Genomic DNA, 22,485 nt, shown 5'->3' on the forward strand with positions numbered 1-22,485 from the left:
CTTTCATTTGCTTGTGATGAAGACAAAAGCTTTATAGATACATATACATCATCCATAGGATGGGGAGCTCAATTGTCTGCTGGTTCAGCTAGACTAAAATCTCCAGGTGGGCTGTCTGCTTTTAAGGTTTCAGAAGTGGCCACTGTGGTTCTTAATACAGACCTAACTATGTTGTTGTTTTTTAATTTTTAATTTTTGATTTTCAGTTATATACATTTCAATAGTTTTACAGTCATTTCAACATTTCAAAACTCGACCTCCTTTCTCCTCTTTCTGCGGTTCCTTAAATTTACCTGTATTTTTCACTCTATAAGATGCACCAGACCATAAGACGCACTAGTTTTGGGAGTAGGAAAACAAGAAAAAAAAAATCTGAATCTCAGAAGCCAGAACAACAAGAGGGATCTCTGCACAGCGAAAGCAGCGATCCCTATTGCTGTTTTGGCTTCTGGGATAGCTGTGCAGCCTGCATTCGCTCCATAAGACGCACACACATTTCCCCTTACTTTTTAGGAGGGAAAAAGTGAGTATTATAGAGCAAAAAATACAGTAATTTTATCATTTTCTGCATATTCTAAATTAACTTAACTTACTCTTTTATTCATCTGCATTGGTACCTCCAGTTGCAGACGGGCCTATTCTGCGTATATTTGCGGCGCGGTATAGTGCTTCTGCGCATGCATGCAGGGCGAAACGCAGAAAAATACTTCTGGGTTTGCCGCATGCGTATCCCGAAGGATACGTAACCAGAGGTACTCATAAGTAGAGGCACCACTGTACTTTAATTATATACTCTTATGAAACTGCAGGTTATTACAATAATCCTGCCAATGTTCTTATCTGTTTACAGCTTATTTGTAAATATTCAATAAACCATTTCCGTTCTTTTATTAAAGGTTTGTTATCTTGATTTCTTATTTTTCCAGCAAGTTTCGCCATTTCTGCATAGTCCATAAGTTTTTGTCTCCATTCTTCTTTCGTCGGGACTTCTTCTTCTTTCCATTCTGGGGCAAATAACATTCTTGCCGCTGTAGTCGCATACATGAATAAATTTCTGTACTGTTTAGGTAGTTCTACCCCGATAATTCCCAAAAGGCACTACTGTGTTGTTGTTGTTTTTTAGGAAGCTTTTACAAAAGAAATCCCAGGGTCTATTGTGTCATCTGCTTTTAAAACTGCAGCTAGCTTGTTTCTAAAGTGCTGTTGGTTTTTAATGTTTATTTATTTTTCTTTTGGGGTTAATTTTTTGTGTTCTTTTAAAACGGTGCTAGTTTTGTATAAACCACCTTTTGTACTTTAGCAGGAAGGTGGGGTATAAATTCAACAACAGCAGCAGCAGCAGAACTGTCTCAAGGACTACATGTGGTTTTCTTAATCACTAGAAGGGATCAGGGAGGGTCTTTCCATCAAACAGCTTCCAGTTTTTGTTTGCAGTTTTTATCTCCGCAAAACGCCTTTCCTCCATTTGTTGTTTCAAAGCCACTTTTTAAAGAGAAGGTTCCCTTTGCCATTATCTGTTCATTTCCCTTTGTGTTGGCAGCCTATTATAGGGAGCAGGTGGCCTTGTGGTCTAAACCCCTGAGCCTCTTGGGCTTGCTGACTGGAAGGTCAGTGATTCGAATCCCTGCAATGGGTGAGCTCCCGTTGCTCTGTCCCAGCTCCTGCCGACCTAGCAGTTAGAAAGCACACCAGTACAAGTAGATAAATAGGGGATTATTATAACAAAGGGGGGGACCCTATGTAAAATCGCATAGACATTTTTTGTGCTCTACATCGCCATCTGGTGTCGCGTCTTTACAACGGAGTTGTTGTTGTTTAGTCGTTTAGTCGTGTCCGACTCTTCGTGACCCCATGGACCAGAGCACGCCAGGCACTCCTGTCTTCCACTGCCTCCCGCAGTTTGGTCAAACTCATGCTGGTAGCTTCGAGAACACTGTCCAACCATCTCGTCCTCTGTTGTCCCCTTCTCCTTGTGCCCTCAGTCTTTCCCAACATCAGGGTCTTTTCCAGGGAGTCTTCTCTTCTCATGAGGTGACCAAAGTATTGGAGCCTCAGCTTCAGGATCTGTCCTTCCAGTGAGCACTCAGGGCTGATTTCCTTCAGAATGGAGAGGTTTGATCTTCTTGCAGTCCATGGGACTCTCAGGAGTCATAACAACATAACTGACTGAGTGTAGCTGAGTCTCTGTCCTCACAGTGGCCAACCAGATGCCCCAATGGGAAAACCTACAAGTAGGACCCTAGAACCATACCATCCCCAGTGGTTTTCAGAAGCACTGCTTCCTCCAACCATAGAACCAGAGCATAGCCATTCTGACTAGCAGCGATGGATAGCCCTCTCCTTCAAACATTTGTCTAATTCTTTTCAAGCCATGCAAGTTGGAGACCTTCATAGATAGGTACGGAGCAAGTTCCATAGCTTATCTATATGCGCTGCATACATAAGAATCACGTGCTCTTAACCAGACATGTCCTGTGCTTCCACAGACATATACTTTGACCCTCGGCCGTGTGAAGAAAACCATAACGGTGTTTGGACAAACTGAGGAGAACTGGGAGGACAGCAAGAAAAGCCAAGATGATGGAAGGTCCTAAGATTAGAGGGGAATGCCACGATCTGCAAATATTTGAGAAAGGAGGGAGATAAAGGCCTCTATGGCTTTGAAGGAGGAGATAAGGCAGAGGGATTCGCTGGCTGGCTGGGATGGAAAATGCCTTTATTAGATATCTGAGAGGGAAGTGCCTTCTCATCGGGTGATCGATTGGCCAATGGAATGTTGGCTTTCCAATCCAGAGTTGGATCACCTTCCTTGGAGGTTTGTGAAGGAGACTCCAGGATGTAATCCACCCATTGGAGGGAGGGACAGGGGAGGCAGATCTGCCCTTTCTCGTTTTTCCCAGTCTTAAATTCAGCTCTCCACATTTCCATGGGAGTTTGCATTCTTTTTTATTAACATTTTAAAGAAACTGCTGTAAACAAAAATTGCCCTTTTCCCTTATGGGGGTATCCAAGAGCTCATATAGAGTCCTTACATAGGTTCCCTATTGGTAGGAGAAAATAACAGAGGCCAACCAGAGAATATTGAGAAGCAAAGCAGCTAGTAAGCCTGATCTTTATTGATCTGTTGCCACAGGGTCCCCACTCAACAGACTCAGGAGGCAGGAGGAACCCAGAACAATGGTGCGCAAGGCCTTATATAGACTTTTGAAATTGCCACCCTGTAGATCAAGACCACCCCCACATACATCATACATACATCACAGAAGGGGTGTAGCTCAAGACCACCACCCCAGATACATCATACCTACATCACAGAAAAGGCAGGTCTAAAACAGAAATTTGAATGTTGTTTTTCTCCTGTCTGGCAGGTTACATGATTGGATACCCTGGGGAGCCTGGCCAGTCTTTTGTAATGCTAAATACTTAGTAATGATAAATACTTAGTTCCTGAGTCAGGTCACAGGCTCACCCTATTCAAACAAAGACATACCCTTAAGACAGGATTTGTGAAGGAAAAGACAATGGGGAGGCTTTTCCATTTTCCTTTGACCTTGCAGAGAAAACATTTGGTCAGTTTGGGAATAAAAAATGGTTCCGGGTCGGTCTTCCTGTGCTGATTTATGTACGTGCTTTGTTGGTACACTTATGAAGATTTAACATATATCTAAGACCTCAAAATTCCTATCACAAAACTCAGCACCATTTTGGTGTGCAGTTCTCCTGACGTACATGTCCTCGTAAGAGATTTTCTCCTAGTACGTAACTCTTATTTTGCAAGCTGTTTTTAACTAACATATCTATTTTTAAAAGGCAAGCTTTATCTAATCTTTCTTGTGCACGTTGCTTGCGCTGCAAAATCTGGAGAAGTGACGGTTTCAAACGATGGTCATAGATCATAGAAATCTAGAGTTGCAAGGCACTCTGAGGATCATAAAATCAAACCCCTTACAATAAAGGAATATGCAGTTTGTCCCATATAGGAATCGAACCTGCAACCTTGTTGTTATAACAGCACCATTTATTCCTCTACCCCACAGGTGGGGGAATCATGGAACTGTAGAGCTGGAAGGGACCCAAAGGGCCATCTAATGCAACTAGATGCAGTGCAGGAATCCCAGCTAAAGCAGGTAGGAATATGCTCTGTGTCTCATAAGGGGTTCCTTGGAGGAAGTGGGGTACCAGGAAGAAGGGGAAAAGAGAGCTGTTCTGAGCACCAGGGGTGGGGGGGAAGCAATATCTTCCTGGGGATTTTCCCTTCAGAGAACTATACCTGTGAGATGAAATGATTGGAGTATAGTGGAAGGCTGTCAACTCCCCCTGGAAACAAGAGAAGGTCAGGTGGGGGGGGTAGTGGTGGTTCATAGACCCACCTCCGCAGAGACATGTCTGGGCCAACAATCCCCCATTTCACTTCTATCTGCCTGCTGCTTCTAACACCCAGCAGCTTCTGATTTGGCACCCCATTGACACACAGGTGGAATCTACACGCATATAAAAAAACGCTGTGAAAATGAATTTTTTTAAAAAAAAGTTTTGAAAAATACATTGGACTTGGCGTAGCTCACTGTCGCCATCTAGTGTTGCATTTGTATACTGCACTTTACATTTAAAGCGTTTTATTTGCAGCTGTATAGCTGAGTCCACAGCCTGCATAAACATCCTCATTCACGACACAATTTTGCCTCCCCCGCCCCACAAGGTAATGGCTTGGTGGCCTGGTCCAGGATCCCTGAACCCTGTTAAAAGTCCCCTTCCCTCCATGCTTGCTTGGGGCTCCAGGAGTGACTGTCATATGCTCCAAGGGCCCCAATTTGCCTGAGACAACCCTCTCTTCTGTTTCCCTTTTACTTTCTGGGTTGCTTAATTCAGATTGTGTCTGTGTGCAGGGTTCCCTTACCCCACTGAGGTCTCTATGAGCCCCTGGGTGGAGAAAGGTCTTGTGTCTTGTATAGTGCAGTCTTCCCCAACCTGGTGCCCTCCCGATCTTTTAGACTCCAACTCCCATCAGCTCTGAGTGCTGGCTAGGGCTGATGGGAGTTGGAGTCCCAAACATCTGGAAGGCTGATCTAGGGAATGTGTAGGTAAAAGTTTATGTACGGAGATAGAGAAACCTGACATTTCACACATTTCAGTTGCAGAGGAATATTATGAATGGTGTCTGGGCAGGCCTACAGAGAAAGGCAACAGAAGCTCATTGGCAGAAGGAGTAGCAGTACAGTTTAAAATGGAAATTGCAGAATGAACAAAAAGTATGCATTACCTACAAAAGAGACACAAAACTTTGGATTCCTGAGTATGCTAAAGCTATCCAATAATAGAAGGACCAGGGAAAGCAGAATTACAGTCATACCTTGGATCCCGAACCCCTTGCGAGCTGCAAACCTGGAAATAAACGTCCTGCAGCCAATTGGAAGCCGCACCTTGGTTTCCAAACATTTTGGAAGTCGAACGGACTTCGGGAACGGATTCCGTTCGAATTCCAAGGTACCACTGTATTATTATTTTATCACAGGTTTTTATGGTCATTTCCTGCTTCCCTTGGGCTGGAAGCGGATGCCTTCCTGTCACCAGGATTAGGCCTGAAACTCAACAGCCAGTCTGGTGCAGTGGTTAGGTTAGGTTAGGTTAGGTTAGGTTAGGTTAGGTTAGGTTAAGACCTGGGAGACCAGGGTTCAAATCTCCCACTCAGCCATGTGAAGCTCACTGGCTGACCTTGGACCAGTCACTGCCTTCTCTCTGCCTAGACTACCTCACAGGGTTGTTGTGGGGATTAAATGAGGAGAGGGGGAACTACGTGTGCCACCTTCAGCTCCTTGGAGGAAGATGTTGAAAATAAATTTACAACAAAAAATATATAGAAAAGAGTCTGCAACCTGAAAAAAGGAAACAATGCACGAACTTCTGAAGAAAATCTTTAATAAAAATTACCGTATTTTTTGCTCCATAAGTTGCACTTTTTTCCTCCTAAAAAGTAAGAGGAAAGTCTGGAGCGAATGTGTGGTCCCTGGAGCTGAATTGCCCGGGGGCGAAAAGCAGATTGTGCTTTTTTTTTTTCTTTTTAGAAAGAGGGAAGGGGGTGTTGAAACGAAGCTGCTGAGCAGCTGATCGGCAAGCGATCAGGAGGGAGATAAGGGATGCTAGTGATAAAGGAGGCTGGCTGGGAGGGGAGAGGTAAAAGCACATGGATCCTCAGGATTTTTGCATTGGGTTACCCCAAATTCACCATCAGATCACATAGCATGTCCATGGCTACAGCCCGCACCAAAAACACACACGCATCCACTGTTTACTGGGGCCACAATGGCGCAAAAATGTGGTTACAAAGCATGGATCCACATGGATCCTCAGGATTTTTGCATTGGGTCACCCCAAATTGACCATCAGGTAACATTGCATGTCTTTGGCCACAGCATCAACCACAAAAATCACACATCCACTGTTTCGTTCAGAATATTTTTTCTTCCTTGTTTGCCTCCTCTAAAAACTAGGTTCGTCTTATGGTCAGGTGCGTCTTATGGAGTGAAAAACATAGTATTTAAACAGCAACAACAGCAACAAAAGTTGGGCTGCTGGTTTCTATCCATGGACTTGGGGAGGTGTGCACTTCTTCAGGCTGCAAAATGTTTGGGGCTAGCCACGATTTTTGCAGGGCAGGGGTGCTTTTTTGGCAGATCCCTAACCAAACAGCGGGATGCAGGTGGCACTGTGGGTTAAACCACAGAGCCTAGGACTTGTCAATCAGAAGGTCGGCGGTTCGAATCCCCGCGACGGGGTGAGCTCCCGTTGCTTGCTCCCTGCTCCTGCCCACCTAGCAGTTTGGAAGCACATCAAAGTGCAAGTAGATAAATAGGTACCTCTCTGGCGGGAAGGTAAACGGCATTTCCGTGCGCTGCTCTGGTTCGTCAGAAGTGGCTTAGTCATGCTGGCCACATGACCCGGAAGCTGTATGCCAGCTCCCTTGGCCAATAAAGCGAGATGAGCGCCGCAACCCCAGAGTCGGTCACGACTGGACCTAATGGTCAGGGGCCCCTTTACCTTACCCAAGCAGCCTTCTTAGTTTAAGAACATAAAAGAATACCAGACAAGCCCGCTGGATCAGGCCAATCGTCCATCTAGCTCAGCATCCTGTTCTCATGGTGGTCAAACAGAGGCCCCAAAGGGGCGGTGGGGGCGAGAACCCTCAAACAGGATTCAGACACAAAAGCCTTCTCCCCTCCTGAGGTTTCCAGCAGCTGGAATTCAGAATCATTGCTGCCTCTGACCCATAGAGCCAGCCAGTCATTGCCATCCTGGCTAGTAGCCGTCAATAGCCCTCTCCTCCATGGATTTGTCCAGCCTTTCTCAACCTGTGGGTCTCCAGATGTTGTTGAACTACAACTCCCATCACCCCTAGCTAGCAAGGCCAGCACTCAGGGATGATGGGAGTTGTAGTCCAACAACATCGGGGGGGGGGCACAGGTTGAGAATGGCTGGATTTGGTTATGATTCATTGGGCTAAAGATTTTGGATATAATATACAATTGAGTGAATGGGTGAAATTATGGAAAGAAGGTCTAAAGTTTACTGCATGTAATGCATTAAAAGAAAATGTGATGAAAATGATGTATAGATGGTATATCACCCCTGTTAAGCTAGCAAAAATGTATAAAACTAGTAATAAATGTTGGAAATGTAAAGAAAAAGAGGGAACATTTTATCATAGGAAATGTAAAGAAAAAGAGGGAACATTTTATCATATGTGGTGGGAATGTAAAAAGGTGAAATGCTTTTGGGAGATGATGAGCTGAAAAAAATGTTGAAATATACATTTGCAAAGAAACCAGAAGCATTTCTATTGGGAATGGTGGGAAGTGATATAAATAGAAAAGAATGTAAGCTTTTCTTATATGCAGTAACAGCAGCTAGGATATTATTGGCCCAGAAATGGAAGCAAGAAGAATTGCCAACGATTGAAGAATGGAGGATGAAGCTGTTGGACTATGCAGAATTAGACAAATTAACAGGAAGGATCCGAAACCGGCGGGACCAGAAATTTACCGAAGACTGGAGTAAATTTACGAACTATATGAAAAGTATTTGTGATGGTCAGACGACGTTTGTAGGTCTGCAAGAAGTTCTGTGAGGAGTATTGTGGGAAATATTGTAAAAATGTAAAAGGTGGGGTGATAAGTTAAGAGAGTAAAGACAATATAAAGTTAAGTAATGCATAAAAAGAGGTTAAAACAGAAGATCATCAGAGGTGCTGATGGAAGTCCAAAAAAAGTGTATTTGTAATAATCTGTGTGGTACGTTTTAAAATTTGTATGTTAAAATCAATAAAAATATTTAAAAGAAAAAAAAGAGAACGGCTGCATTTGTCTAATCATGGGCGCGGCCTCCCCTAAACCAAGTCAACAAATAAAAGTACTTAACTAAAACGATAGAAAGATTTTGGCAGATATTTCCGAGTGCTTGGGGTCAAAGGAAAATAAGACAAAAGAACGGTTGTTGAGACATTGCTTTCTGAATCTGCTAGAGGATAGTGGCAGGTAAGTGTCCTGCCCCACCCTCCAAAAAACCCACAAATCCTGGCTGCACCCATGTTTCTAATCCATCCAGGCTTAAACACAAGGAAGAACTTTCTGACAATAAGAGACGATAAACAGCAGGAGGAACTTCTCCAGGAGGTAGCTGTGGACTCTTTCCTCCATTGGAGATTGTTAAGCAGAGGTTAGATGGCCATCTGCCACGGGTGCTTTAGTTGCGATTCTTGCATCGCAGGGGGGTTAGACTGGATGACCCTTGGGTCCCTTCCGACTCTACAATTCTATGATTCTATGTAGGAGCACAGGACAAAATATAGTGGCCCCGAAGGCGATGTCCGGGGTGACAAGGAGGTCTTGCCTTGGGAAGTTGAGGGGCTCCTGGAAAAACCCTTGGCTGGAGCCAGGGGTGCCAACTTGAATAAAATATTTTTTTGGGAGGGATACAGGTAAGCCTCATCTCAGATAATTGATCACATGATGGAGCACAACATCACCATTTGAATGACAATGGCCATCAACTTTGGGGGGACCCAGCCCACCCCAAAAAGTATTTGGCTCCTCTGGATGGAGCAGGCGAGAGTTTGAAGTCACAACAAGTGCCAAGGCAAGTCCCACTGTCTCTCTTTCTCTGACCTGGCTGAGCTGTGATGCAAAGACCCAGAAAATCCAAGAGCCCAGGCAAAAGGAAGGGTGTGTGTGTGTGGGTGGGTGGGTGTACACAGAGACGGAAGACTCCCCTTCCCGCCCCTCCATCCCTCTCCAGGCCGACCCTCTTACCTGCCAATGTCGGAGCAGGTTTGGGTGTCCGCCGCCACCGCTGCCCGAGGGTACCTCGGAGGAGCGCACCGGGACTGGGTCAGGAGCACGGCTAGGATCGCGGCTCCCGCCAGGGCCACCAAGCCCACCAGAGCCAGGCAGCAGAGCTTGCCGCGCGATAGACCCATTTCACAGACGGCGCGACTCCGGTTTCTAGAGTAGGCAGAGGTAGCTCACCCCACGCGGCTGCTCTTGCGTTGGCTAGTGCTGCAGGCGCCGGCCGGAGCTGGGCCTTTTTAAGGGGCTGCCCCCGCCCCCCCCCGGGGGGGAGGTGTGTTTGGCAGAGGGGAGAGGCCCGCCCCCCTGCCCGGCACATCCTTCTCCTATGACAGCAAACTTTTAGGGGGGGGGGTGCGGACTGCGTGAGAGTCAGAGCTAAGCCAGTGTGGAAAACTTCCAGGATTTTCGGAATGCAGTGGAAGCTGCCTGTTGCGCTCTGGCTACTGTGGAATTGGGTCTGGTCTATTAAAACGGTTTATAGAAGGTCCCTTGCAGGCAAGCTTGCAGCAGCAGCTCCCGTCGAAGCCAAGGGGAGAGGTGGAGGGGTGTGTGTGTGTGTTGTGTGTGTGTGTGTGTGTTGCCCTTAAAGGGAAAACGCGCAGTTTCATTTCTCTTCCTGAATCCATCCCGCAAATATCAGCCTGCGTCAGGCTGCTTCTCCCGATTCCCCGTTTACCGAGCCGCCTTCCTGACCCGTCGAGCAAAGTTTGCTTGGAGGCGAGACGTCGTCCGCCTTGCTGGCGGGGAGGTGTGACGACGTTGCGTCGAAGCAAGCACTTCGCTCGCCTTCCCAATGCCTTTCCCCTCCTCACTTTCCTTCTCGCAAAAACAAGCTTGGTTTTGAACGGGGAAACGACCCGAATAAACTTCGATTGCACGACCTGGGATCGCTCAGTCAGTAGAGCTATCCCAGGTCACTAGGGTTGATGGTTCGAACCCCACTTTGGGTAAAAGATTCCTGCATTGCAAGAAGTTGGACTGGATGATGAGCTTTGCGGCCCCTTGAAACTCTACCATTCTATGATTTTATGACCTGCATTTGCCGGGATGTTACGGACTCGCGGCCGAAAACAGGGGCGAGGTGGAGGGTAGGGTCATCCATGCCAGAAGTACCTTCCCCGGTTGCAAAGCTGGGCTCCTTTCGAATCCACATGGAACAGGGAGAAATGAACTCGAAGGTCAGGGCAAAGCAGGGACAGGGGCTCATAAGGATGCATAGACACGTGTGCTAAAAGCTTCGCAAAGGTGGATGCAGCCGGGAGAGTCCAAGGACCAGGGACTCACACTGGAGGGAGCGTTCTGGAGACACGTGCCTGCTCTGCTCGTTTGCTGGTTAGTGATAAGCATGTTTGCTGTTGTTGTTGTTGTTTAGTCGTTTAGTCTTCGTGACCCCATGGACCAGAGAACGCCAGGCACTTCTGTCCTCCACTGCCTCCCACAGTTTGGTCAAACTCCTGCTGGTAGCTTCGAGAACACTATCCAACCATCTCGTCCTCTGTCGTCCCCTTCTACTTGTGCCCTCCATCTTTCCCAACATCAGGGTCTTTTCCAGGGAGTCTTCTCTTCTCATGAGGGGGCCAAAGTATTGGAGCCTCAGCTTCAGGATCTGTCCTTCCAGTGAGCACTCAGGGCTGATTTCCTTCAGAATGGATAGGTTTGATCTTCTTGCAGTCCATGGGACTCTCAAGAGTCTCCTCCAGCACCATAATTCAAAAGCATCAATTCTTCAGTGATCAGCCTTCTTTATGGTCCAGCTCTCACTTCCATACATCACTACTGGGAAAACCATAGCTTTAACTATAGGGACCTTTGTTGGCAAGGTGATGTCTCTGCTTTTTAAGATGCTGTCTAGGTTTGTCATTGGCCATCGTGGGCATCTGATCCAAATCAGGACCCTGGCTTGGTGGGGTGAGGCAGACAAGGGCAGGACCCCATTAGCATCCAGATCAGCGTCCCCTTGCCTGCAATTTGCATTGGGGGGGGGGGACCCGAATCGTTCAGGTTGCAAAGGGTTAAAGCTGCAGTGGCATCACAGCAGCAATCCTATATATATATAAACAACCACAAATTTGCCTGTGCTAATTTATACATACAGGTGCATATTTTGGCCAATTTTCAGGGACAGCAAACCAACTCTGTCTGTGGAGTGACTCCCCTTCCCCTTTCAATTTTTTAAAAGGTTTTATCTTAAATTTTGGGTCTGGTGTGAAAGATCCCTGGCCCACCTCCTAGGCAGTCCCCTTATAAAAGACCCCCACCCATGCTAGGGTCTCGATCTGGATCCCCAGCCCGAAAGTCCTGGCGATTTGTGTAAATAAACAAACCTTTTAGGCTTCAGGACATAGAGATACAGCTAACATATCATCTAGTCTTGCTCTAAGTTGGCAAGCAGTCACATCCCAGCACTCAGAACCTCTGCACTTTTGGATTTTATTTGTCTTTGGAAGTTGATGGGTCATTTGCTGCATCACAATATTATAAGATTAAAAAACAACAACAACTTAATTTAAGAGGGAGGTGCTTACAAATTGACCCATGTCCCCCCAAAGGAGAGAAACAGAAGATAAAGGCCCCTGCCTGAAGTTCAGGATGGGAGGGCAATGAGATCTACTGGGAGGAAGTTACCCCACAAATGGTGGATGATAATAATAATAATAATAATAATAATAATAATAATAATAATAATAATAAATAATTTATTTATACCCCGCCCTCCCCGGCCAGAGCTGAAGAAGAAGAAGAAGAGTTTGGATTTGATATCCCGCCTTTCACTCCCCTTCAGGAGTCTCAAAGCGGCTAACATTCTCCTTTCCCTTCCTCCCCCACAACAAACACTCTGTGAGGTGAGTGGGGCTGAGAGACTTCAGAGAAATGTGACTGGCCCAAGGTCACCCAGCAGCTGCATGTGGAGGAGCGGAGACACGAACCCGGTTCCCCAGATTACGAGTCCACCGCTCTTAACCACTACACCACACTGGCTCTCAAGCTGGGCTCAGGGCGGCTAACACCAGTAAAATTACAGCTGGGCTCAGGGCGGCTAACACCAGTAAAATTACAATAAAAACATAATGGGAGGATTTAAAATACAGGTTAAAAATACAATTTAAAATGCAGCCTCATTTTAAAAGTAGCCCATAGGTCAAAACTGTAAGGGGAGGGAAACATAAAGGGTCAGACTGAGTCCAAACCAAAGGCCAGGCGGAACAGCTCTGTCTTGCAGGCCCTGCGGAAAGATGTCAAGTCCCACAGGGCCCTAGTCTCTTGTGTCAGAGCGTTCCACCAAGTTGGGGCCAGTACTGAAAAGGCCCTGGCCTAGTTGAGACCAATATAACCACCTTACGACTTGGGACCTCCAAAATGTTGCCATTTGTGGACTTTAAGGTCCTCCACGGGGCATACCAGGAGAGGCGATCCCGTAGGTACATGGGTCCTAGGCCGCATAGGGCTTTAAAGGTCAAAACCGCAGAGATATGGCACAAAGACTGTTGAAATGGAAACTTCTTTTTGAAGTCGCTCCAGAACCTCCTTAGGCAGCGCACCTTCTTGCCATGATGAAATCTGAAGTTGAGTTTCACTCAAGATTGATGAGAGCTCATTGTGTCCTGCTTTTGAAGTAGTGGAAACCACAGCACATGCCAGGTACGAGGTGATCCCTGTGCTATTTTGCACTAATAGGTCTGTCCAAAACTGAGCTAATAAATATAAAGACCTTGCAATTAAGTATGGACCAATTCTTGATGCTATTAATGCTGGAGACCTTCTCATGCCTTGCCATGGCACTTGCCGCTGTTGTAGCCTCTCTACCAAAGGACTGTTGCTGGCATCTGTCTGCCTCAAGAGATAATGGTGTGTGCCTCCAGGGGTGAAGTCAGCACTGCATTAGCAGCACCGAAGTGTCTTCCCGGGGGGCGCAATCCTAGGCAGTGCGCATGGAGGTCCTGGCTGCCCAGAGAACAAGACCTCTCTCTCATCCTTGCTGATGTGGTCCAAAGGATAGCAGAGCACTATACAGTAGTACCTCGGGTTACATACGCTTCAGGTTACAGGCTCCACTAACCCAGAAATAGTGCTTCAGGTTAAGACCTTTGCTTCAGGATGAGAACAGAAATTGTGCTCTGCCAGCGCGACGGCAGCAGGAGGCCCTATTAGCTAAAGTGGTGCTTCAGGTTAAGAACAGTTTCAGGTTAAGTACGGACCTCCGGAACGAATTAAGTACTTAACCTGAGGTACCACTGTATTTGGCACCAGCTCAGCTGCAGGAGTTGCTGGAAGGAGGTGTACAAGATGCCATCAAACCATCTTAGGGACTCCACCCCAGATTTGTGTCCATAGCCTTTCTTCTTCTGAAGATATTCCACAAGGCACAGAGGTTTGGAGTTTTCCTTCTCCTGCCAAGCAACCGATAGAGAGAAGAAATACATTGCAAAGCCCTTTCTTCCCATCCCACTAGGAGGGCATTCCTTCCACCCACAGCTGGGTGAGCTGACTTTTAGCAAGACTTTGGAACCTCTCTGCCTTTACATAGCAAACAGGCGGCGTCTCTGCTGTCCTTTTGGCACCTCTAAGACTTTCCTCTAAAACAAGGCTGCTAGGTGATTTTTATCCCAGATTTCTTGGATTTGAACACATGTGCACACACAGAGAGAGATGGTTTGCTTTGAAATATGCACCTTTTAGTATACAGTATGCTTTTATAGTATTCTGAAGTCGCTTTGAGATGCTTCCTAGGAAGCAATTAATTAAAAACAGTAAAAATAGGAGTAGTCATAGACAAGCAGCTGTATAAGAACATAAGAAGAGCCTGCTGGATCAGGCCAATGGCCCATCCAGTCCAGTATCCTGCTCTCATGGTGGCCAACCACATGCTCCAATGACAAGCCAGCCAGTGGTGTAGCGTGGGTTGCTGGTGCCCAGGGCCATGCAGACGGAGGGAAACAGACAGAGCATGCATGCCAACGGTGTCTGCATCACCCAGAAGATCCGAGCTGCAGAGATAAGAAAAGAAGAGACGTTCCATTGTCTGGAGAGGTCACTTCCTGGTTTGCATGGAGAAGCTGTTTTCAACGGAGGGCAGCGACAAAAGCGCACAGCTGTATCAAGGTGGCACCAGGTATTGAAATTTTGCACTCTCTAACAATTTTGGGCCCAGGGCAACCGCCCCTATGCCCCCCTCATGTTACATTCAAGCACAATAGAAACTCTCCCTGTCTGAAGTTTCCAGTAACTGGTACTTACAAGCTTGGTTCAAACTGAGCCCTTGTCATCAGATCTTTTAAGCAGCTTAAACCCAACTGCAGAAAGTTGAAAGTCACCCTGCCCTCCTCACAGAACTCTTGCCTGCTTCTTGGCTGGGCACTATGCTCCTTCCTTCCTTCCTTCCTTCCTTCCTTCCTTCCTTCCTTCTCTCCTCATCCCGCATCCAGACGTGGTTCTCTGCTGCCAACTCTTCCTGATTCTGCTGTTTCCCCGCTGGGATTTATTCATCACCATTGCTAATGCCTTCCTCACGCACATGACCCTCAAAGATTCCCAGAAATTCTGCTGGCCTCGCTGCCTTCTTTATGCTGCTGCTTCCCACCGACTCAGCCCCTCGTCATCTCCTTCCTGCCGGCTTGCCTCATTCTGGAATACTATCCCACGTGGGTTTGGGGAGGGGGCTTCAAATGCTTAGGCCTGCCAGGCCTCCGTGTCTCTCTCCAAAAGGGATGGAACAAGATGCATCCAGCTGGAATCCGCACAGATGCTGGAGCGTTTACAAACCCAGCTCAGCACACCCAGATCCTAGCAGAAACGAATAAATGAATTTGCTGCAACTTCAATGCATCATAAACAGACCTGAAAAGCCACGCAGGGTCCCAGTCCTTAGCTTGTGCAACCAGGAGCTTAAAGTGCCTGTTATAAAAGGACACCTTTGCTCTTTGGCAAAGCACCTGGTCCTAAATTCAATCCCCAATGGTAGCATCTCTGGAGAGGGCTGGGAATGTCCCCTGCCTGGAGATCTGCTGCTGCCAGTCAGTGTGAACAGTGCTGAGCTACAAGGCATCTTCCTATCTTATTCAACCATAGGATGCAGGAGGAAGGAGAGGGAGGGATGGTTTTAATCTATTTTGCGGTTCTGCCAACAAAGCTTTTGGAGGTAGTCTGACTGGGCGGCAGCAGCTGCTGCTGCCGCTTCTATGGTGGTCTTCCTCCAGGCATAGTCCAAACCAGTCAGGAAACAAAACTGCCTGGATGTTCAGAGCAGGGATGGAGGGAAGGGCGTTGCATTCGGGTCTTGCTTGGTTGCTGGGGGCACAGATCTGATCCTGCTCCCGGGCTCTTCTGATGCTTTTAAGGAGGGTATTGGAAGGAACCTTGGGAGACAATGGGGAAGGATAAGGGATTTTGATGGTGTATGGCCAAGAGATTTAGGGTTGCCATACAGTGGTACCTTGTGTTACAGACACTTCAGGTTACAAACGCTTCAGGTTGCAGACTCTGCTAACCCAGAAATAGTACCTCGTGTTAAGGACTTTGCTTCAGGATGAGAACAGAAATCACACGGTGGCAGCGCGGCGGCAGTGGGAGGCCCCATTAGCTAAAGTGGTGCTTTAGTTTCAGTTTCAGGTTAAGAACGGACCTCCGGAACGAATTAAGTTCTTAACCCGAGGTACCATTGTATTTCGAAGAGCAAAAAAGCTATGACGCTATGACGACTCTCATTTTAAATACCCCTACTATATGTAGGCCAGGCTTCCTCAACCTCAGCCCTCCAGATGTTTTTGGCCTACAACTTCCATGATCCCTAGCTAGCAGGACCAGTGGTCAGGGAATTGTAGTCTCAAAACATCTGGAGGGCCAAGGTTGAGTAAGCCTGATGTTGGCTATAGAAGCTGTGATATATTGCTGAGGGGGACAGGAGAAGAGGAAAGCAAGTCTTCAACCACCAGTTATGTCTATGTCTCATCCAGAAAGTATAGCCAGAGACATTTTGGCAAATTTAAACAATCTACCAGGACAGAATTTTTTGCCCCTGAAAAGGAGGACATGTCCTGGGAAAAGAGGGCACATGGCAACCATAGAAAGCATGCATGAGAACCTCTGACCTCTTGGTCTAATTCTGCCACTTCCCACTCTTCCTAGGTCCCTCAACTTCCTTCTACCTGTCCTGTTCTACAGGGAGCTGTGCACGCAGCCAAGAAAATATCTCCCTTTCCACATGACCCGGAAGCTGTATGCCGGCTCCCTTGGCCAGTAAAGCGAGATGAGCACCACAACCCCAGAGTTGTCCGCGACTGGACCTAATGGTCAGGAGTCCTTTTACCTTTACTGCTTGGTCAAGCACCTGAGAGAGAGAGACAGACAGACAGACAGACAGACAGACAGACAGAGAGAGAGGGAGGGAGGGAGGGAGGGAGGGAGGGAGAGGGAGAGATTGTCAATAATAATAATAATAATAATAATAATAATAATAATAATAATACTTTATTATTTATACCCCGCCCATCTGGCTGGGCTTCCCCAGCCACTCTTCCAAAAAAATGGCGGCTTCCCAAAAGATATTAAAATACTGTGATACATCAAACATTAAAAACTTCCCTAAACAGGGCTGTCTTCAGATGTATTCTAAAAGTCTGGTAGTTGTTGTTCTCTTTGACATCTGGTGGGAGGGCGTTCCAGAGGGAGGGCGCCACTACCGAGAAGGCCCTCTGCCTGGTTCCCTGTAACTTGGCTTCTCGCAGTGAGGGAACCACCAGAAGGCCCTTGGTGCTGGACCTCAGTGTCCGGGCAGAACAATGGGGGTGGAGATGCTCCTTCAGATATACTGGACCGAGGCCGTTTAGGGCTTTAAAGGTCAGCACCAACACTTTGAATTGTGCTCGGAAACGTACTGGGAGCCAATGTAGGTCTTTCAAGACTGGTGTTATATGGTCTCGGCGGCTGCTCCCAGTCACCAGTCTAGCTGCCGCGTTCACAAGCACCTCTGCAGGCCCCTGCATGGGTGAGTGTGTTTGGGTTTGGTAGGGGAAGATGGGCTGAAGTTGCCCACCAGGAAACTTGAAATCACATCTGCCTGTTTCCTCCCCCCAGCTGTGTACAGGCCTGTGGGGAGTGTAGGGGAAAGGCTTTTTGGAAAGGAAGAAATGCTCTGTTCCCCCTTCTGTCCCTGGCTAAGTAATGAAAAGCTTTGAGGTGTGTGTGGGATTCTTTACATTTTTCTCTCCCATAAAACCCTTTGCCACAATCCCCCTCTACCACTGCTGCTTCTCAAATTAATCCCCTCCTCGCCCTTTCCACCCTTTCTGGCTGGGAGTTATAACTGTGTTCTTTGGTGGTTTTTAAAAAATCAATCCAATCCTTCAAACTGCTTGCATACATGTCATTGGTTTTATTGCATTGTGCAATCGCTCCAACATTCTTCGAAGGAAAAGATTCACTCATTTAACAAACATTAATTGAGGCTCTTCAGAGCAACCCTCGTTTTTAAAAACGGCAATTCTTAAAAATGCAGAAAACAGTTTGAGCACCATGGAGGCTGTTCTTCTCCAACCTGGTGCCCTCCAGATGTGTTAGGCTACAACTCCTATCAGGCCTGGTCAGCATGGGCATTGTAGTCCAAAAATTCAGCTCTTGCAGGGGTGGGTAGAGGTGGGGAGATCTACTTGCAGGAAGGACAAGGACCTGTCCTCCCCCCCCAAACCAAACATGTAGTTCTAGTGATCTGGTGGTAGCAGCTGCAGCTGATAACTCTTTTTCCAGGAATACTTCAGTGAAGTATCTCTTGGTTTACTGAATCTTCTTGCATCCTGAAACTTGCTGATGTCTAAATACACCCCCCCCCCGGAGCTTGTTTTTTCTCCTCAATGCTCAGCCCCAGGCCGCTGAGATTGAGTAGGATTTCTGGTAGGGGGTGTTGCTTCCCCCACCCGTGACTGTCAAGGCTGTCTTGCCTCTCAGCAAACAGTGTCAGAGAGTCCAAGAATTTCCAGGACGTTTGCCAAGCCTGAAGCCTGAAGATCATCATCTTAATGTGTTGCATGTTCTCTTTCCTCTCCCCCCCCCCATGTTCCTCCTGCCTTGAACATTGTTGTAAGTCAGCTGGCCAGATCTCTCGCTTTTCCTTTTAATTAAGGGAGAGTGGAGAAGCTGGGCTGCTCTGAAACAAAGTGCCTCTGTGGCGGTGCCCCTGGAGCCAGAGACCTTTCACGGCCCTTTCACAGAGCCGGGAAGGAACAGAGGCCTTGGTGGAAGAAAGCCAGCCATCCCCAATGGGGTGCCCTCCAGGTGTCACCGGGGGAAGACTGCAAGGGGGCAGGGGCAGAGCTCCGTGTCAGAGCAGAAAAGTCCTGGGTCCAGCCCCCCAGCACCTCCACGGAGGACTTTGGGGAAGACCCAGGAGAGCCACAGCTGCCAATCAGGGCACATGATCCGGAGCTAAGGAGACCTGTGGCACAACTCAGTCACAGGGGGTTGGACTAGATGACCCTCAATGGTCCCTTCAAACTCTATAATTCTCTTTTTCCAATTATATTAAGTTTCAACGTTTTTAGCATTTACAATCAAATCACAATTTCGTCTTTTCTCTTACTTTTATCGACTTCCCACCCCGTTTTCCATGGAGTTGTTGTCTATCCCCTTCTGCTGCAACCTCTCTTCTATCATTTAAATCATAAAAGCAGTATTATAAACTAATTAATTCTGTTGCTCATAGCTCAAATCCTGCTTGCGTGTTCAACATACTATAATATTTCTTGATAAAGTCCAGAAAAGACATCCGTTCTTCCATAAAACACACATCATTAGATTCTGTTAATTTTGCTGTTAATCTTGCCAGTTCTGCATAGTCCATTATCTTACTTATTATCCTTTTTTTTTTTGGTTGGAACTTCTTCTTCCTTCCATTTCTGCGCATATAGAATCCTAGCTGCTGTTGCTACATGCATACATGCATACCTAAAGTTGCATGTTACATGCAACTTTAACATTTCAAGGGAGGGGGATTCCCCCCCCTTAAAATTCCTCCAACTCTATGAGTCCACGAAATGCCTGTGATCCTGTTGAATAGTGGAAAAGATGGACGAAGGACACAGCTCTGCAACTTAATCTTAATACATAACAGATCCATTACCTTAAAGCAGGGGTCAGCAAACTTTTTCAGCAGGGGGCCGGTCCACTGTCCCTCAGACTTTGTGGGGGGGCCCGGACTATATGGGGGGGGGAGTGAACAAATTCCCATGCCCCACAAATAACCCAGAGATGCATTTTAAATAAAAGCACACATTCTACTCATGTAAAAACACCAGGAAGGCCCCACAAATAACCCAGAGATGCATTTTAAATAAAAAGGACACATTCTACTCATGTAACAACACGCTGATTCCTGGACCGTCCACAGGCCGGATTTAGAAGGCGATTGAACCAGATCCGACCCCCGGGCCTTAGTTTGCCTACCCATGCCAAAGTGTGTATATATGTGTGTGTGTGTGTGAGTGAGAGAGAGAGAGAGAGAGAGAACGAGAGAGAACGAGAGAGCGAGCAGAGCTCCTCCACTTGCCTCAGCCCTCATCCTGAAGAGGGGGGTCTGCAGATAAACCCCCCCCCCGGATGTTAAGAGGGCTGCAGTGAGATTTTGTTGACTTTGGACTCCAGAAGACTCCCAGTTGGCCTAAATCAACAATGCTTTTCATAACAGTGTTTATATTCACATCCCAAGGAACGTTATTTCAGAGGTCCAGTTCTTCCCTTCATTTAACTAAGTTTAAGAAATGGCACGGTTCACGTGAGGATAACAACGAAGAAGCTCAGTTCTGCGGAGCTGAACTAATGTTTTCGATCAACTATTTTTTTTATTTTTTAAAAAAAAGGTTTCTTGTATTCATTTGTTGGCTGCATGTTCGCAGACGATCTCTCCCTAGCTATAGCTCCATTACTGGCCATGTGTAAGGTGCAAAAACCATGTGGGTTACATTCACCTAGGTGCAAGCAGAGTCAAAGTCAGCTTTCCTGCAGCAAGTCCATCAAGAGTCCAGCCAGGTGAACAGCAGGAGGCCAAAAGGAGCAAGAGCCCACCCACACCCATGTCTGTATTCCTGGGATCAGACTGGGTTTATTTCTTTGCAGGATGGGGGGCTGTGCTCACCCCAACTTCTCCCTGTTGCTTTCACACCAGCCCCTTTCTCCAGAATTGTTCATTGTTATTATATTGTCATGAATTGCTGGGGCGGGGGGACCACACCCTAGAAATCAATCAATTATTTTGATTATTGGGAATCTGAAGGGAGAAACACAAGCTGCAGAGGAATTCCTGGACTAACCTGTGCAGAAGGACCTAGCCAAGGCAATGCTATTAAACAATACAATACAATACAGGGCCATTGAGAGCCACTGGCAGTGCAAGAGAACTGTCCTCCCCCCAAAAAAAACCCTTGCCCTGAGGTGTGAACAAAGACTGGAGATTTGGAAGGTGTGGGGTGACAGGAAAGAGTTTTTAGCAGGGTGTTCTGGGAAAAAGAAGGAAGAAGAAAGACTGGGCTCCATTTTGGGTAGGTTGGCTGAAGGCTGGCTGCACTACTGTAGGGGACAAGCGCCTCTTGAAAGGACCATGCTGTAAGATCTGGACTCCCTCCATGCAGACTGAAGGTGTAAAAAGGTGAATAAACCCTATTGCCTAAAACTAGCAACAGTCTGTTAAAACTATGGTTTTCCCAGTAGTGATGTATGGAAGTGAGAGCTGAACCATAAAGAAGGCTGATCGCCGAAGAATTGATACTTTTGAATTATGGTGCTGGAGGAGACTCTTGAGAGTCCCATGGACTGCAAGAAGATCAAACCTCTCCATTCTTAAGAAAAATCATCCCTGAGTGCTCACTGGAAGGACAGCTGAGGCTCCAATACTTTGGCCACCTCATGAGAAGAGAAGACTCCCTAGAAAAGACGCTGATGTTGGGAAAGATGGAGGTGTTATGTAGTGTAGTTTCACCCTGGGCCAACAGGGGGATACTGTATATAGTTTTCACTCAGGTCTGTAGATAGTTTTCACTCAGGTCCGCGGCAGTTATTTTAGGCGGGAACTCTGGGCTGTTGTGGTTACAATGTTGACAGCCGGCTGCCTATAAATACAGGCCGGCTGAGCTGTTCGCAGTCAGTTCTACTCCAGCTTACCATATTAAAGAGCTACTTGAAGAAATCGCTGTGCCGGCTGCTATGTCAACCCACGACTTAACACTGGCGACGAAGGTGGGATGGATGGACATCAGAGCACAGCCAGATGCGGCCAGCCTCTGAACTGAGCTGAATCACTGAGCTGAATCACAGAGCGAAATCACTGAGCGAAATCACTGGGCAGAACCAATTCAGAGCTGACTGTTCTGGCTAGAGCACTGTGTTCCATCCATCGCCCTTCACGCCGGCATCGGAATCATGGCTTCACTTGTGCCTCTACCGCCGTTTGCGCCAGCCTCTGAATCATGGGACTCCTACCTCACTCGGTTCGACTGCTACCTCCAAGCCAACGAGCTGACAGCAGTATCAAAGGATCGGAAGCGGGGCCTATTCCTCAGCCTCTGTGGGCCTGAGGTGTTTGAGACGGCCCGAGCGTTGGTTGCGCCTGAAGCAGTCCAGGCAACACCATGGGACACGATCCAAGAGAAGCTCCGCAACCACTACGCACCAAAGCCGTCCAAGATTGCTGCCCGCCATGCGTTCTACCACCGGAACCAGGCAGAGGGGGAGTCAATCAACAACTACACCACCGCCCTGCGACAGGCTGCAATGCACTGTGAGTTCCAAGACTTAGACGATGCCCTGATGGATCGAATCGTCTGCGGGGTCCGGGACATCCATCTGCAACGGCGTCTCCAAGCCAAGCCAGACCTCACGCTACAGAAAGCCATTGAGGAGGCTGTGGCCTCAGAAGCTGCTGAACGCTCCGCCCAGGAGATCCGCAAGTCCAGCAGCCCGCGTCTTGCTAGGGAGCCAGTTCCGGTGCATCATGAAGAGGCCAGCAGTGATGAGGCATCCTCCAGTGAAGACGATGACGTGCACCAGACAAAGCGGGAGCGCAGGAAGTTCCAACAGAAGTCCAAGGGCCAACCGGAATGTGCTGGCTGCGGAGGCAACCACTCCCGTGCCAAGTGTCGATTCAGAGACGCCATCTGTAGGAAGT

At 47.4% G+C, this 22,485-nt stretch overlaps 1 protein-coding gene across 1 annotated transcript in view; it reads right to left on the reverse strand.

Annotated features, from left to right (window-relative positions):
* The window catches only part of GGT5 (gamma-glutamyltransferase 5), a 36,072-nt gene extending 26,215 nt beyond the window's left edge, over positions 1-9,857 (reverse strand). Inside the window, exon 1 of the mRNA XM_083478704.1 lies at positions 9,303-9,857. Within this exon, the coding sequence (XP_083334830.1) occupies positions 9,303-9,469 (167 nt within the window). The 5' untranslated portion in view covers positions 9,470-9,857. The remainder of the gene's footprint in view (positions 1-9,302) is intronic.
* Between the last annotated feature and the right edge of the window lie 12,628 nt (positions 9,858-22,485).

The sequence above is a fragment of the Podarcis liolepis genome, assembly GCF_965112155.1.
Source record: "Podarcis liolepis genome assembly, chromosome: 15".
NCBI classification, from domain to species: domain Eukaryota; kingdom Metazoa; phylum Chordata; class Lepidosauria; order Squamata; family Lacertidae; genus Podarcis; species Podarcis liolepis.